This window comes from Schistocerca piceifrons, chromosome 1, assembly GCF_021461385.2.
Source record: "Schistocerca piceifrons isolate TAMUIC-IGC-003096 chromosome 1, iqSchPice1.1, whole genome shotgun sequence".
NCBI lineage: Eukaryota > Metazoa > Arthropoda > Insecta > Orthoptera > Acrididae > Schistocerca > Schistocerca piceifrons.
This window is the reverse complement of record NC_060138.1, coordinates 732795755-732813172: the sequence shown is the minus strand read 5'-3', so window position 1 is coordinate 732813172 and position 17418 is coordinate 732795755. Positions and strand designations below refer to the sequence as shown.

General features: G+C 43.5%; 1 protein-coding gene across 1 annotated transcript in view; it reads left to right on the top strand.

Moving 5' to 3' along the window:
* The window catches only part of LOC124773250 (follistatin-related protein 5-like), a 194970-nt gene that overhangs the window by 153917 nt on the left and 23635 nt on the right, over positions 1–17418 (top strand). The window contains exon 9 of the mRNA XM_047249388.1: positions 9053–9203. Coding sequence (XP_047105344.1) covers positions 9053–9203 — 151 coding nt within the window. The remainder of the gene's footprint in view (positions 1–9052; positions 9204–17418) is intronic.

The following is a 17418-nucleotide window of genomic DNA, read 5'->3' as shown; positions in this document are numbered from 1 at the left end:
CTTTCAGATTACGCTGATATAATAGCTCCTTATTTAGCAATCATATACAACCGTTCGCTCACCGACAGATCTGTACCTACAGATTGGAAAATTGCGCAGTAGGAGTAATCCATCGAACTACAGACCTATATCATTGACGTCGGTTTGCAATAGGGTTTTGGAGCATATACTGTATTCAAACATTATGAATCACCTCGAAGGGAACGATCTATAGATACGTAATCAGCATGGTTTTAGAAAACATCGTTCTTGTGCAACGCAGATAGCTCTTTATTCGCACGAACTAATGGCCGCTATCGACAGGGGATCTCAAGTTGATTCCGTATTTCTAGATTTCCGGAAAGCTTTAGACACCGTTCCTCACAAGTGACTTCTAATCAAGCTGCGGGCCTATGGGGTATCGTCTCAGTTGTGCGACTGGATTCGTGATTTCCTGTCAGGAAGGTCGCAGTTCGTAGTAATAGACGGCAAATCATCGAGTAAAACTGAAGTGATATCAGGTGTTCCCCAGGGAAGCGTCCTGGGACCTTTGCTGGTTCTGATCTATATAAATGACCTTGGTGACAATCTGAGCAGTTCTCTTAGGTTGTTCGCAGATGATGCTGTAATTTACCGTCTAGTAAGGTCATCCGAAGACCAGTATCAGTAACAAAGCGATTTAGAAAAGATTGCTGTATGGTGTGGCAGGTGACAGTTGACGCTAAATAGCGAAAAGTGTGTCCGCCCCAGTAGCTGAGTGGTCAGCGTGACGGATTGCCGTCCTCTGGGCCCGGGTTCGATTCCCGGCTGGGTCGGAGATTTTCTCCGCTCAGGGACTGGGTGTTGTGTTGTGTTCATCATCATTTCATCCCCATCCGGCGTGCAGGTCGCCCAATGTGGCGCCGAATGTAATAAGACCTGCGATATGGCGGCCGGACCTGCCCCGCGAGGGGCCTCCCGGCCAATGACGCCAAACGCTCATTTCCATTTCCAGCGAAAAGTGTGAGGTGATCCACATGAGTTCCAAAAGAAATCCGTTGGGATTCGATTACTCGATAAATAGTACAATTCTCAAGGCTGTCAATTCAACTAAGTACCTGGGTGTTAAAATTACGAACAACTTTAGTTGGAAAGACCACATAGATAATATTGTGGGGAAGGCGAGCCAAAGGTTGCGTTTCATTGGCAGGACACTTAGAAGATCAACAAGTCCACTAAAGAAGCAGCTTACACTACACTCGTTCGTCCTCTGTTAGAATATTGCTGCGCGGTATGGGATCCTTACCAGGTGGGATTGACGGAGGACATCGAAAGGGCGCAAAAAAGGGCAGCTCGTTTTGTATTATCTCGTAATAGGGGAGAGAGTGTGGCATAAATGATACGCGAGTTGGGATGGAAGTCATTAATGCAAAGATGTTTTTCGTCGTGGCGAGATCTATTTACGAAATTTCGGTCACCAACTTTCTCTTCCGAATGCGAAAATATTTTGTTGAGCCCAACCTACATAGGTAGGAATGATCATCAAAATAAAATAAGAGAAATCAGAGCTCGAACAGGCAGGTTTAGGTGTTCGTTTTTTCCGCGCGCTGTTCAGAAGTGGAATGGTAGAGAGATAGAGTGATTGTGGTTCGATGAACCCTCTGCCAAGCACTTAAATGTGAATTGCAGAGTAATCAAGTAGATGTAGATATATATGTAGACGCCTATACTAAAGTCATGCAGTTGGTCCACAATAACGTTCAGATAGTCCACTAACTCCCTCCCAATTCATAAGAAATTCTCTTTCACACTCACAGTTCATTAGACTGCACCAGGGCGTCTAAACACCGGGTTTCATGATATTTGCTCACACTAAATCATTTGTAAAAACTCGAAGGGCGGAGCAGAATCTCTCTGACCGCAGAAAATTGTGGCAACTTTCTGCGGTGGAGAAAGTGTCGTAAACGGAAATTGAATTTATGACTGCCTGGTCGATGGCAGTTGTCCAAATATCTACTCGCAGTAAACTACTGGAATTTGCGTAATGAGTGCAATAAATATTTGCGACTGACATTGGGTCCAGTTATTCAGGAAGGATGATTTTATGGTTGGCGATGATGTTATAGCTGGTTTGTTGAAGGTTTTGTCGGGAGGTATCTATGGCTGGCGTCCTTAAAGCAGGTCTCAAGCAACACGGCAACAAGGCAGATAGAAATACTTCGCTTGTCTGACGACGAACTTATAGCATGCACCTAACATTTGCCTCAGTCGTAAATTTTACATTTTTAAAATATACGGAGGGAATACTATGTAGATTTAATCACATTTTACTGACGTAAAATTAGTTTGAAGTAAGATAGAAGAGAAAATGTAAATCAAGAATTGTTCAATTGTCGAGAGCATTAACGTTTATATTTCAGTTAGACAGTGTTTTTTAAATTTTTTTGTTTTGTAGTAGTAATGAAAAACGAGAAAGACAAAGTTACAAACGAAACTTCGAAGTACAGCTAAACTGAGGGCTAATGGCAGTAGGTTAATTCACTAATGTCATACGTGGAAAGCGTCACACTCACAATGACTTCGCTGTTCAGCTAGGAGAGACGAATTAGAGGGAGGCAGAAGCTCTCTCTACTATTACACTGATTCTAATCAGTTAGATTCCACTTGAATGTAAATATGGATGCTCGAAGGAGAGTGTCAATTACAATTGTCGGTTATACGAGAAGCATATAAAACACCGTTGTTCCTAGTTGGATGCCCCTGTTCTTAAACTGGAAAGAATGGGGAGCTCGAGATTCTCTTTTTCTGATTTGGTGAACAAAGTACTGAAAGAAGTCCCTTTGATAACAATCATTTCATGATTAGACTGCTCAGATCGAAATCTCTGTCCCGGCCGGCACCAACGGTCCATTTTAGCAATATGTTTACTACTTCACTGTCTCAACTGGAATGGCTTTCTGTGTGTTATAAAGAGTTTGGGAATAAAATCCATATGTTATGCACGTGCTTGTTTCCATTAAAACCATGCAAACTCTCTACGTCACTCATTCTCCTTACTGTGACAAGGTTTTGTTACAAAGGCTCTGTTTTATCGGGCATCCTCGATTCGAGAATATTGTGAAACTGATTTCCGTATGAAATCAATGCCTTATATGTCCTTCAAAGATCCCCTTGAAAAGAGCGGTACCAATATCTGAACAACAATATAAATCAAACTATTTAAATAACTTATGCAACGGCAAATTTGCGACGTCTTCGACAACAGCCGATATTCCGACAGGTGGACAACCCGCCGGTTTCAACTTACAGATCCAACTACAGCGACTGTAGATGGAAATTTAAATTTCGGAATGCAGGGCATATGCGGTAAAATAACATATATATACTATGAACACTAGCGCCTCTACACCGGCAAAGATCACCAACGTCGGAAGTTACCCGCAGTGAATTTTAGCAACCACAATGTGAGATAGCATTAAATCTGTCCCTCTATCGTTTGATCAAGCTGAGAGCAGAATTCCGCACAGAATCAAAGTCTGATACTCCATGACATGGACTTTTTGCAACAAAGTACGAAGACGCCCTTCATGGTGAGTCGGATGTTGACACCAAGAGCCTGTAGATACAAATCGTTGTGAGTTGGCTTCCTGTAAACGCCATGTCCCAAAGTACCAATAACCTTCGTCCTGACCAACACGTCAAGCAAGGCAAGGCAGCCATCCTTCCTCACCTCCATCGTGAAGCGAATAATCGGAAGAGATTTTCTGAAAGGCCGTTTAAGTTCTAACTTGGATATGGCAAATAACAAAAGTGTTGTTTACATGGCCGAAAATAATATAGTAGTAGAATGAGATTTTAGTGTACGTTGTCCTTTTTGATGTCGAGATAATAATGTAGTTCTAACGTTTGCCGAAGATGTGCATAATATTAATCCTCCCACCGCTATTCGCAGAAAGCAACCGGCTGAATCAGGTCTTTGAAAACGAGATGGCACCAAAGTGGACGCCATTTTTTGATTACACAGGAAGCATTTCCAACAAGATTAGTCTTTTTCTGCGTAAATATGACGTGAAATGTGCTTTTCGACCACTATCGAAGGCAATGGTCTTTTTAGGATCCGTAAGGATGTTATTATTTTACGTAAGGTATCGTACAACATGGACTTCTGGTAGACATATGTCATATCTTGGTCAGACTATCAGGACCGTGGAGAACCGGAGTACTGAGCATAAGCATCACGCACGCTTACAACAACCGAGCAAATCTGTTACTACACGTTGCCTTGATGCTAGTCATCCTGTGAAATATAACAACACGAACATTCTGGCGTGCACTTGCGGATTATGGGGGTAGAGTTATTCACGAAGCAGTTGAAATTAAATTGTCAAGTGATCTTACAAATAAAAATGGAGGTTTTCACTTAAACTCTGCGTGAAATCTTGCTGACGTCCTGGTCAAACAACAGGTTGACAGAATGAGATTTCCACTCTGCAGCGGAGTGTGCGCTGATATGAAACTTCCTGGCAGATTAAAACTGTGTGCCGGACCGAGACTCGAATTCGGGATCTTTGCCTTTCGCGGGCAAGTGCTCTACCAACTGAACGCGAGAGACGAGGTACTGGCAGAAGTAAAGCTGTGAGGACGGGGCATGAGTCGTGCTTGGGTAGCTCAGGCAAAGGTCCCGAGTTCGAGTCTCGATTCAGCACACAGTTTTAATCAGCCAGGAAGTTAAATATCAGCGCACACTCCGCTGCAGAGTGAAAATCTCATTCAGGAAACATCCCCCAGGCTGTGGCTAAGCCATGTCTCCGCAATATCCTTTCTTTCAGGAGTGCTAGTTCTGCAAGGTTCGCAGGACAGCTTCTGTGAAGTTTGGAAGGTAGGAGACTAGGTACTGGCAGAAGTAAGGCTGTGAGGACGGGGCGAGAGTCGTACTTTGGTAGCTCAGTTGGTAGAGCAGTTGCCCGCGGAAGGCAAAGGTCCCGAGCTCGAGTCTCCGTCTGGCACACAGTTTCCATCTGTCAGGAAGTTTCAACAGGCTGACAGTGTTAATTCCATCTCACCTATTGGTTACTAATATTTACTTTCTATGACTTCTAACATTGGTCATCTTTGATTGTGTGATGGCTCTAGAGCTTACAGTGTGTGTGTGTGTGTGTGTGTGTGTGTGTGTGTGTGTGTGTGTGTGCGCGCGCGCGTGTGTGTGTGTGTGTGTGTGTGTTTTATCTTTCTGCATACGCTCTGCATACCGATGTTTTAAATTTCTTCACATGGCGCTCCCTCGATGCATTTGTGCCTTGAAAATGGCGGGGCGTGGAGGTGTTGAAATATCCGCAGTTGTCGAAGATATGAAGCGGCTGCATTATCTAAGTTATTTTAACATTTTAACATTTTATAGACCAAGATAAACTCAAGTTTCACACAAATTAGAGTCTTCTGAGGACATTACATGTCTAGTAAGCCAAGACGCTGCTATATTTAAAGACTTTTTATTACAATGGTTTATTTTTGTGCTATAAGCTTATTTCGGCTCCATGGCCATCACAAAGCTATCTGCAAACATATGGAGCTGTTATTGGATATATATCTGGCTATTTGTAATTAATAACAATGTTGTATATATCTGTTGTCGTACTTACTTCCATAACACATCGTTAACGTTGTCGCTCTCTAGTACTCACACCTTGTACTGCTTTCTGTCCTACGTGTAGCGAAGACAAAACTGTGGATACGTAATGTCTCAACAGTGGATTTTGTTGCTGAGCAACATTAATCAACACCTATTTAATATTTTTCGTAAGTTTGAAACGCTTCCGTTGACAGCTAAGTCAACAATGTTATATAATTACAAAATTGGCTTATTAATGTGTAGAGTTGTATGTGCTAGTAGTAAATTCTTTGCTTATGTTCGCTGGTGTTGCTTTTGCCTCCAAATTTGTTTTATGTTTTACCTTAGTGGAATTTTCTAATGTTTTAAGTTTGTTTCACATATTTCCAACATAATTCTGTTGTATGTATGTTGTTGTCTGATTTTTTGGTACCTCTCTTGTTAATTTTATGTCGTTATGAATCACAATATGTCTCGGTTTGTTGTGTCTATCATAGATTTGGTTGACTATGTTGGGGTTCGAGTTGTTTTGTTGTGCTATGTGTTTCAGAATCTTGTATTCCTTCTGTATTGCGGACTGTTGTAGCGCTAATTCAGCAGTCTGTTTATCATCGAATGTCCTTACAAGACTTCTATAATGCTTCAGCCCCAAAGGAAAAAAAAGTCAAGTGTTTGCTGAAAGCAATTTGTCTGGAGTTTGACGTTACATGAGAGCGAAACATAGACAATAAACAAGTCAGACAAGAAAAGAATTGAAGCTTTTGAAATGTGATGCCACAAAGTAATGAAAATTATTAAGTTATATCTGGCATGTAATTAACACGTATAGGTACTGAATCTAACGGGGAAGAAATACAATTTTTGATAAAACTGGACTAAAAGAAGTAACAGGATTATAGAACCAGTCATGAAAGGCAACAGGACATTGATTTGAAAGTTCCAACAAGTTTATGAGGGGTGCAGCAGTTATGGAAAAACGAAGAGAGTTGTACAGAATAGCTTACCGTAGAGACCTACATCAAACCAGATTTTGGACTAAACATTACAAAGTGATCAGTAGGGAGATTTTTGGATTCGGGGCATGCTGGTTTGCACTGGAAGGTCCGCAACCGCTTAGTATTGTGGAAAAATTGATAAATTTTTTTATCCGTCTTAGTTCCACGAATATACAATTTATTGTTACCGGTTTCAGGCTGATTCGCCCATTCTCAAATCACACATCCAAAAATTACAGAGTATTTGCCGTGCAAAAATATTTACATAAGGCATGCTTTATATTGCAAGTACCCATGTGATTATAGAAATGCGTTGTTAGCCGGCCGGAGTGGCCGAGCGGTTCTAGGCACTTCAGTCTGGAACCGCGCGACCGCTACGGTCGCAGGTTCGAATCCTGCCTCGGGCATGGATGTGTGTGATGTCCTTAGATTAGTTAGGTTTAAGTAGTTCTAAGTTCTTGGGGACTGATGACCTCCGCTGTTAAGTCCCACAGTGCTCAGAGCCATTTGAACCATTTTGGAACATGCGTTGTGATTAAGGGTAACTAGATTTGGTACCATTTTGTATACCTAGTTACGGTTAATAAGAAGTTATGTCAGTAATCCTGTAAGAAGTTGTAATACTGAAGTAATTGTGTACTGTACGTAAATGTTTTTGTACTACACTACTGACCATTAAAATGGCTACACCACGAATATGACGTGCTACAGACGCGAAATTTAACGGACAGGAAGAAGATGTTGTGATATGCAAATGATTACCTTTTCAGAGCATTCACACGAGGTTGGCGCCGGTGGCGACACCTACAACGTGCTGACATGAGGAAAGTTTCCAACCGATTTCTCATACACAAACAGCAGTTGACCGGCGTTGCCTGGTGAAACGTTGTTGTGATGCCTTGTGTAAGGAGGAGAAATGCGTACCATCACGTTTCCGACTTTGATAAAGGTCGGTTTGTGGTCTATCGCGATTGCTGTTTATCGTACGCGACATTGCTGCTCGCGTTGGTCGAGATCCAATGACTGTTAGCAGAATATGGAATCGATGGATTCAGGAGGAAACGCCGTGCTGGATCCCAACGGCCTCGTATCACTAGCAGTCGCGAAGACAGGCATCTTTACCTGCATGGATGTAACGGATCGTGCAGCCACGTCTCAATCCTTGAGTCAACAGATGTGGATGTTTGCAAGACTACAAGCACCTGCACGAAGATTTCGACGACGTTTAGAGCAGCATGGACTATCGGCTCGGAGACCATGGCTGTGGTTACCCTTGACGCTGCATCACAGACAGGAGCGCCAGCGATGGTGTACTCAACGACGAACCTGGGTGCACAAATGGCAAAACGTCATTTTTTCGGATGAATCCAGGTTCTGTTTACAGCATCATGATTGTCACATCTGTGTTTGGCGACATCGCGGCGAACGCACAAAGGAAGCGTGTATTCGTCATCGCCATACTGCCATATCACCCGGCGTGATGGTATGGGGTGCCATTGGATGCACGTCTCGGTCACTTCTTGTTCGCGTTGACGGCACTTTGAACAGTGGATGTTACATTTCAGATGTGGCTCTACCCTTCATTCGATCCCTGTGACACCCTACATTTCAGCAGGATAATGCACGACCGCATGTTGCAGGTCCTGTACGGGCCTTTCTGGATGCATAAAATGTTCGACGGCTGTCCTGGCCAGTACATTCTCCAAATCTCTCACCAACTGAAAACTTCTGGTCAATGGTGGACGGCCGGCCGGGGTGGCCGAGCGGTTCTAGGTGCTACAGTTTGGAACCGCGTGACCGCTACGGTCGTATGTTCGAATCCTACCTCGGACTTGGATGTGTTTGATGTCTTTAGGTTAGTTAGGTTTAAGTAGTTCTAAGTTCTAGGGGATTGATGACCTCATAAGTTAAGTCCCATAGTGCTCAGAGCCATTTGAACCATTTTTGAATGGTGGCCGAGGAACTGGCTCGTCACAATACGCCAGTCACTACTCTTGATGAACTGTCGTATCGTGTTGAAGCTGCATGGGCGGCTGTACCTGTACACGCCATCCAACCTCTGTTTGATTCAATGCCCAAGCGTATCAAGGCCGTTATTACGGCCAGAGGTGGTTGTTCTGGGTACTGATTTTTCACCCAAATTGCGTGAAAATGTAATCACATGTCAGTTCTAGTATAATATATTTGTCCAATGAATACCCGTTTATCATCTGCATTTCCTCTTGGTGTCGCAATTTTAATGTCCAGTAGTGTACATGTACTTTGTAATCTGTAGGTGTGTGGTTTTAGAATGGGCGATTAGGCCCGAAACTGGTAACCCCTGCAGTAATAAATGAGACTGAGATGTACAAAATAAAAAAATTTCAGATTTTTCCCAGTGGTTAGACTATTGCCACTCCTGCGTTACTACAATCGGTCATTTGATAGTGGATAGGGAACCCGGCTCGCAGATGGCTGCATGAGTGGTGGTGCGTGCTGTGTGTGATTGCAGGACGTGGAGCACGAGTTCCGGCACGGCTACGTGTCGCACGCGGGGCGCCGCGGCCTGCTCAAGCTGGAGCTGGCCTCGCTGCGCTACCTGCGCGACGTCGACCTCTCCGAGCGCTCCTGCCTGCCGCGCCACCTGCAGTACTCCTCGCTCTGTGAGTGACACCCACTGACTTCCCTCCGTCCCGCGCTCCTCCTCGTTCTCTTCCTGAAGCAGTAAACTGCCGAAAGATTGTTAGGTGACTCAGAAATGCTGTATAAGCCACAAGACCTTCCAGTTGTCTCGTAATCTCTAAATCAGAAGCTAGATAACTTGCCTCCTGTAAGAATAATATGTAAATGATTTAGTAGCAATGGAAGAAATCGATCGTTGCGATAGATCGAAAGCATTCTCTTCTTGAGGAGAAACCAGTAACAGTCGCAGATACCTTTTGCATTCTTCGCACACTCTTTTTTTTTATTTAAGGAGAAACAGCCATTACGCACGACGAACTAATTATCCGAATGGAACGGAAATTAGTACATGTACAGACAAACAAATGATTAAGATTCCAGATAAATTGATTCTTTTCCTTGCTCAAGCAGTTATTCGACTTGGCACTGATTGATATAGTTGCTGGATGTGCTTCTTAGGGTCATCAAGTCAAAAATAGTCCGACTGGTGCCATAGATAGTCAAAATCCCGAAATGGTTGGAAGACACCGTTCGTAATGCTCCAAACTTTTTTCAGCTGGGGAGAAACCCGGCGACTTTGCTGGTCAAGGTAGGATTTGACAAGTACAGAGACGTGTGCGAGTGGGCATTATCTGGCCGAAATGTAGGCCCTAGATGGCTTGCCATAAAGGGCAAGATAACTGGGACTAGATTATCGTCGACGTGTCACTGTGAAGTAAGGGTGCCGCCGATGACAACTGAAGGGGTCCTGCTGTGAAAACAAGTGGCAACCCAGATCATCACTCCTGATCGTTAGGCTGTATGGTAGACATCGGTCAGGTTGATATCAGACCACTGTCCGGGACGTCTCCTGATACGTCTTCACTGGTCATCGGGGCTCAGTTCGCAGCGATACTCAACCCTGAACACAATTCCACTTCATTCAATGAGATTCCAGGCCGAACAGCCGGCCGTTGTGGCCGAGCGGTTCTAGGCACTCCAGTCTGGTACCACGCAACCGCTACGGTCGCAGGTTAGAATCCTGCCTCGGGCATGGATGTATGTGATGCCCTTAGGTTAGTTAGGTCGAGGGGACTGATGACCTCAGATGTTAATTCCCACAGTGCTCAGAGCCATTTGAACCATCCAGGACGAAGACCTGTCTGGAGGTGCCCCGGACAACAGTGGAATACGAACTGACTGCCGCTCGCCATACAGCCCGACGATTAGGAGTTATGGTCTGCGGTGCGGTTTCGTTTCACAACAGGACACGTTTTGTTGTGATCATCGGCACTTCATAGCACAGTGGTTTGTGAAAGACATTCTACGTCCCATTTTGTTGCCATTTGTGGGAAACCACCCATGGCTGACTTTTCAGCAAGATAATTCCCGACCGCACAGGGCAGTTGCTAAGCCCCACCTTGGCCAAAAAGGCCGCCGAATCTCCCCCCAGTTGAGAAAGTTTCGAACGTTGTGGGCAGAGCCTTCCAATACTGTCAGGATTTGGGCGATCTAACGAGCTAGTTGGGCATAATTTGGCACGAAATCGCTCAGGAGGACATCTAACAACTATATCCGTAACGGCCAGAGACTGGTCAACGAGTTATTCACTTGATCAGTTCGTGAAGCTCTTTCTCTTGAACATATCATGAAATTTTTATGAATTAATCATTAGTTTGTCTTCATATGTGCATCATATCTACTTATTGTAGTACTATTCGGATAATTTCATCATGGTACGTCGTTTATTTTTCTGATTTTTTCATTTGTTTTTCAGTCTTAGAGCTTATATTATCTCCAACATCTGCATTATACTGAAGTCATCTTGTGGTGCATGGCACAGCGTGCATTCGACTGGCATCTCTACCATTTAGACCATTCTCTCTGCGGTTGTCGCCAAGACTACTCATAAGCTTTAATTCGTCTGATTTCATCATCATTTCACGAGACATGTATGGATCAGCTCTGTTTAGCACGTGCACTCTCGGGATTTCAACACAGCCTTTCCGTGAGGCGCAATAACTTCCTAGTACTCGTATTGCCTACTGCTAGAGTTTGTTGAACAACCCTGTAACGGCGATTCGGCGTAGATCCCTCAGAGTGGTTGGTGGGCCACGTCGTCCATAAGCGGCCCTTTTCAATCTATCCCAGGCATGTTCGATAGGGTTCATGTCTGGAGAATGTGCTGGCCACTCTAGTCGAGTGATGTCATTATCCTGAAGGAAGTCATTCACAACATGTGCACTATGGGGGCGCGAAATGTCGTCTATGAAGACAAATGCATCGCCGCCAATATGCTGATGATAAGGTTGCATTATCAGTCGGAGGATGGCGTTCACGTATCGTACAGCCGTTACGGCGCCTTCTATGACCAACAACGGCGTACACATAATTTCACCCCAAAACAGCATGGAACCTCCACTTTGCTGCACTCGCTGTACAGTGTGTCTAAGGCGTTCAGCATGACCGTGTTTCCTCCTCTATGTCTCCGACGATTATCTGGTTGAAGGCATACGTGACACTCATCGGTGAAGAGAACGTGATGCCAATCCTGAGCGGTCCATTCGGCATGTTGTTAAAAACATCTGTACCACGCTGCGTGGTGTAGTTGCAAAGGTGGACCTCGCCATGGTTGTCTAGAGTGAAGTTGCGCATCCTGCAGCCTATTGCCACAGTTTGAGTCGTCATACAACGTCCTGTGGCTGCACGAAGAGCATTATTCTGCACGGTGGCTTTGCTGTCAGGGTTCCTTCGAGCCATAATCCGTAGGAAGCGGTCATCCACTGCAGTAGTAACCCTTGGGAAGCGAGGCATGTCATCGACAGTTCCTGTCTCTCTGTATCTCCTCCATGGCCGAACAACATCGCTTTGGTTCACTCCGAGACGCCTGGTCACTTCCCTTCTTGAGAGCCATTCCTGGCACAAAGTAACAATGCGGACGCGATCGAACCGTGCTATTGACCGTCTAGGCATGGTTGAACTACAGACAACCCGAGGCGTGTACCTCCTTCCTGGTGAAATGACTGGAACTGATCGGCTGTCGGATGCCTTCCGTCTAATAGGCTTTGCTCATGCATGGTTGTTTAAATCTTTGGGTGGGTTTAGTGACATCTCTGAACAGTCAGAGGGACTGTGTCTGTGATACAATGTCCACAGTCATCGTCTATCTTCAGAAGTTCTGGTAACCGGGCTGATCCCAACACTTTTCTTGATGTGTGTAGTTTAAAGCAAAATTTTATGATAACCTAAAGAAAATCTTTTTAAAACCCCTACAGCGTACCGCACATCATTAAACCTGGAACACCCACTAGTAGATGGTATGGTCCAGGTTGCCTTCCAGAGATCTGTTGGATGATTTTGAAGGCTCCGTGTAACAGTTTGCGTATAATTCTGTTGAAATGCCAAAAAACTGGAACTAAATTCAGGAACACATCCAGAGGATCGGCATTTCTGGGTTTGAATGTAAACTTAAATAAATGTAGCACATTGAGCACAAAGAAGCGAACAGAACCGCTGATGTTGTATTAAAGTATAGGCTATAAATGACTGGAAACAGTAGCAGTCGTAAAACAGAAATACCGCTCAGGAGCGGCTTCAAGTGGAATAACCTTATCAAATTACTTGTGGGAAAAGGAGATGCAAGGCCGAGATTTACCATGTAGTCCATCTACGAAAAAAGTCACTTAAAGAACATTTGTTGGACTGATTCCTAGGTACTGCTCGTTATTCTTGAACCTGTACCAGGATGTGTTAACAGGAAATACGAAGACCCAACGAAGAGCAGGGAGTTTCGTCACGCGACCGTTTAATAGGCGCCAGAGGTTCCAACTACAACGGAAGACGCTACGCTAGAGGAGAGTCCATCACAGTTAATTGTTGAAACTCCGACAGTACAACGGTACATTGTCGCGCAGTGGTCAGCGCGCTGGGTTCGCGTTCTGGAGGACGACGGATCAAATCCCCGTCCGGCCATCCTGATTTAGGTTTTTCGTGATTTCCCTAAATGGCTCCAGTCAAATGTCGCAATGGTTCCTTTGAAAGACACTGACAACTTCCTTCCCCATACTTTCGTAATCCGAGCTTGTGCTCCAATCACCCCGTTGTCGACGAGAAGTTAAATTCCAGAGTTTCCTCTTTCGGAGAGCACAGGCTCCTGGAAGAGTTGGAAAACATATCACTTCCTTCCACATAGTCTTGCGAAATGACAACGACGAGAAAATGAGAGAAAACATGCCTCATAAGGATGCATATTGAAAGTCGTTATTCGCATGTTGTAAGCGTACATATGACAGGGCAGGGGCAAAATATAGTGGTACCACAAGTTGCCTTAGGTGCAATTCGTAAAGTGTCTTGTGCTTAGTGGTATACTGTAAAGTCCCACCCTCTTCGTGATGTGTCAATGGTTATTAATGGTTATGAACGGTCGCAAATTCAACTAAAGCGGCTCAGGAATATAGAGTAATAAAAGTAAACGTAGCAGCTGCGATTGCGTGACAAGTATTAATCGCATGCGTCTCTTTTGGTCTTCTAATGCCGTTTGATAAACTGTTCGCCTTAAAACATAATATTATGTGCGTGGTTTAAACAAAGGGGTTAAATAGGACAACTTTTAATAATAGTCACTGTTTATTAGGCAGAAGTTTCAGCCAGAGTAGGCTTCAATTCACACTCACGCGCCACTATTTTCCAATGCTATTTCACTCTAGCTAATGTTTTGTTTGGATGTTTTTCCATGGTTATCACTGTTTCTCATACGCACACGCAATTGTCACAAATCGACATTTTAGACACTATAACCTGAACATAATTTCGTTAAGGGTTTCTCGTTCCTCATTTTTCCTCTGAATTCTATAATTATGTTCTTTCACGCATCACACTTTAACTTGTCACTTATTGTAGCCCTTTATTCCTGTTTTAATCCTCAGTAATTAGCAATATAATTCTTTTCAAGTGCAAAGTTTGCCTACCTCCACATCCGACATGGTATAGTGGCTTTCTCGACTCATACTTGACTACTAAACGCTCCTCAAGTCGGAATACACTCCCAGACAAAAAGTGGAGGCCCCAGGGAAGATGGTCGCATCTCAGTGAACTTCGTTCAAGTGCCACCATCGACAGATATGTAATTGACCGGACATATAATGGTCTGTGATAGGTAGAAAGCTCAGGAGAGTGCGTTAATGTTACTCGTGTGTACGGAGTGACCAATATTGAACTATATAAAATAAAATCGTCATAACTACTGAAAGGTTTGTGTTAGGAGGTTTAAACTACACCTTTGGCTGTCGAGTAAGATGGGAGTTACTATGCGCGTGCATGTTTGGTTTAGTGATGAAACCCGCTTTCATATGGATGTTGTTGTTGTTGTGGTCTTCAGTCCTGAGACTGGTTTGATGCAGTTCTCCATGCTACTCTATCCTGCGCAAGCTTCTTCATCTTCCGGTACCTACTGCAACCTACATCCTTCTGAATCTGCTTGGTGTATTCATCTCTTGGTCTCCCTCTACGATTTTTACCCTCCACGCTGCCCTCCAATACTAAATTGGTGATCCCTTGATGCCTCAGATCATGTACTACCAACCGATCCCTTCTTCTAGTCAAGTTGTGCCACAATCTTCTCTTCTCCCCAATCCTATTCAACACCTCCTCATTAGTTATGTGATCTACCCATCTAATCTTCAGCATTCTTCTGTAGCACCACATTTCGAAAGCTTCTATTCTCTTCTTGTCCAAACTATTTATCGTCCATGTTTCACTTCCATACATGGCTACACTCCATACAAATACTTTCAGAAATGTCTTCCTGACACTTAAATCTATACTCGATGTTAACAAATTTCTCTTCTTCAGAAACGCTTTCCTTGTCATTGCCAGTCTACATTTTATATCCTCTCTACTTCCACCATCATCAGTTATATTGCTCCCCAAATAGCAAAACTTCTTTACTACTTTAAGTGTCTCATTTCCTAATCTAATTCCCTCAGCATCACCCGACTTAATTCGACTACATTCCATTATCCTCGTTTTGCTTTTGTTGATGTTCATCTTATATCCTCCTTTCAAGACACTGTCCATTCCGTTCAGCTGCTCTTCCTAGTCCTTTACTGTCTCTGAGAGAATTACAATGTCACCGGCGAACCTCAAAGTTTTTATTTTTTCTCCGTGGATTTTAATACCTACTCCGAATTTTTCTTTTGTTTCCTTCACTGCTTGCTCAATATACAGATTGAATAACATCGGGGAGAGGGTACAACCCTGTCCCACTCCCTTCCCAACCACTGCTTCCATTTCATGCCCCTCAACTCTTATAACTGCCATCTGGTTTCTATACAAATTGTAAATAGCCTTTCGCTCCTTATATTTTACCCTTGTCACCTTCAGAATTTGAAAGAGAGTATTCCAGTCAACATTGTCAAAAGCTTTCTCTAAGTCTACAAATGCTAGAAACGTAGGTTTGCCTTTCCTTAATCTAGCTTCTAAGATAAGTCGCAGGGTCAGTATTGCCTCACGTGTTCCAATATTTCTACGGAATCCAAACTGATCTTCCCCAAGGTCGGCTTATACTAGTTTTTCCATTCGTCTGTAAAGAATTCGCATTAGTATTTTGCAGCTGTGACTTATTAAACTGATAGTTCGGTAATTTTCACATCTGCCAACACCTGCTTTCTTTGGGATTGGAATTATTATAATCTTCTTGAAGTCTGAGAGTATTTCGCGTGTCTCATACATCTTGCTCACCAGATGGTAGAGTTTTGTCAGGACTGGCTCTCCCAAGGCCGTCAGTAGTTCTAATGGAATGAGTCTACTCCCGGGGCCTTATTTCGACTCAGGTCTTTCAGTGCTCTGCCAAACTCTTCACGCAGTATAATATCTCCCATTTCATCTTCATCTACATTCTCGCCCATTTCCAGAATATTGTCCTCAAGTACATCGCCCTTGTATAGACCCACTATATACTCCTTCCACCTTTCTGCTTTCCCTTCCTTGCTTAGAACTGGGTTTCCATCTGAGCTCTTGATATTCATACAAGTGGTTCTCTTTTCTCCAAAGGTCTCTTTAATTTTCCTGTAGGCAGTATCTATCTTACCCCGAGTGAGATAAGCCTCTACATCCTCACATTTATTCACTAGCCATCCCTGCTTAGCCATTTTGCACTTCCTGTCGATCTCATTTTTGAGACGTTTGTATTCCTTTTTGCCCGCTTCATTTACTGCACTTTTATATTTTCTCCTTTCACCAATTAAATTCAATATTTCTTCTGTTACCCAAGGATTTCTACTAGCCCTCGTCTTTTTACCTACTTGATCCTCTGCTGCCTTCACTACTTCATCCCTCAAAGCTACCCATTCTTCTTCTACTGTATATCTTTCCCCCATTCCTGTCATTTGTTCCCTTACGCTCTCCCTGAAACTCTGTACAACCTCTGGTTTAGTCAGTTTATCCAGGTCCCATCTCCTTAAATTCGCACCTTTTTGCAGTTTCTTCAGTTTTAATCTACAGTTCATAACCAGTAGATTGTGGTCAGAGTCCACATCTGCCCCTGGAAATGTCTTAGAATTTAAAACCTGGTTCCTAAATCTCTGTCTTACCATTATATAATCTATCTGATACCTTTTAGTATCTCCAGGCTTCTTTCATGTATACAGCCTTCTTTTATGATTCTTGAACCAAGTGTTAGCTATGATTAAGTTGTGCTCTGTGTAAAATTCTACCAGGCGGCTTCCTCTTTCATTTATTATCCCCAATATATATTCATCTACTACGTTTCCTTCTCTCCATTTTCCTACTACCGAATTCCAGTCACCCATGACTATTAAATTTTCGTCTCCCTTCACTATCTGAATAATTTCTTTTATTTCATCATACAGTTCTTCAATTTCTTCGTCATCTGCAGAGCTAGTTGGCATATAAACTTGCACTACTGTAGTAGGCGTGGGCTTCGTATCTATCTTGGCCACAATAATGCGTTCACTATGCTGTTTGTAGTAGCTTACCCGCATTCCTATTTTTTGTTCATTATTAAACCTACTCCTGCATTACCCCTATTTGACTTTGTGTTTATAACCTTGTATTCGCCTGACCAAAAGTCTTGTTCCTCCTGCCACCGAACTTCACTAATTCCCACTATATCTAACTTTAACCTATCCGTTTCCCTTTTTAAATTTTCTAACCTACCTGCCCGATTAAGGGATCTGACATTCCACGCTCCGATCCGTA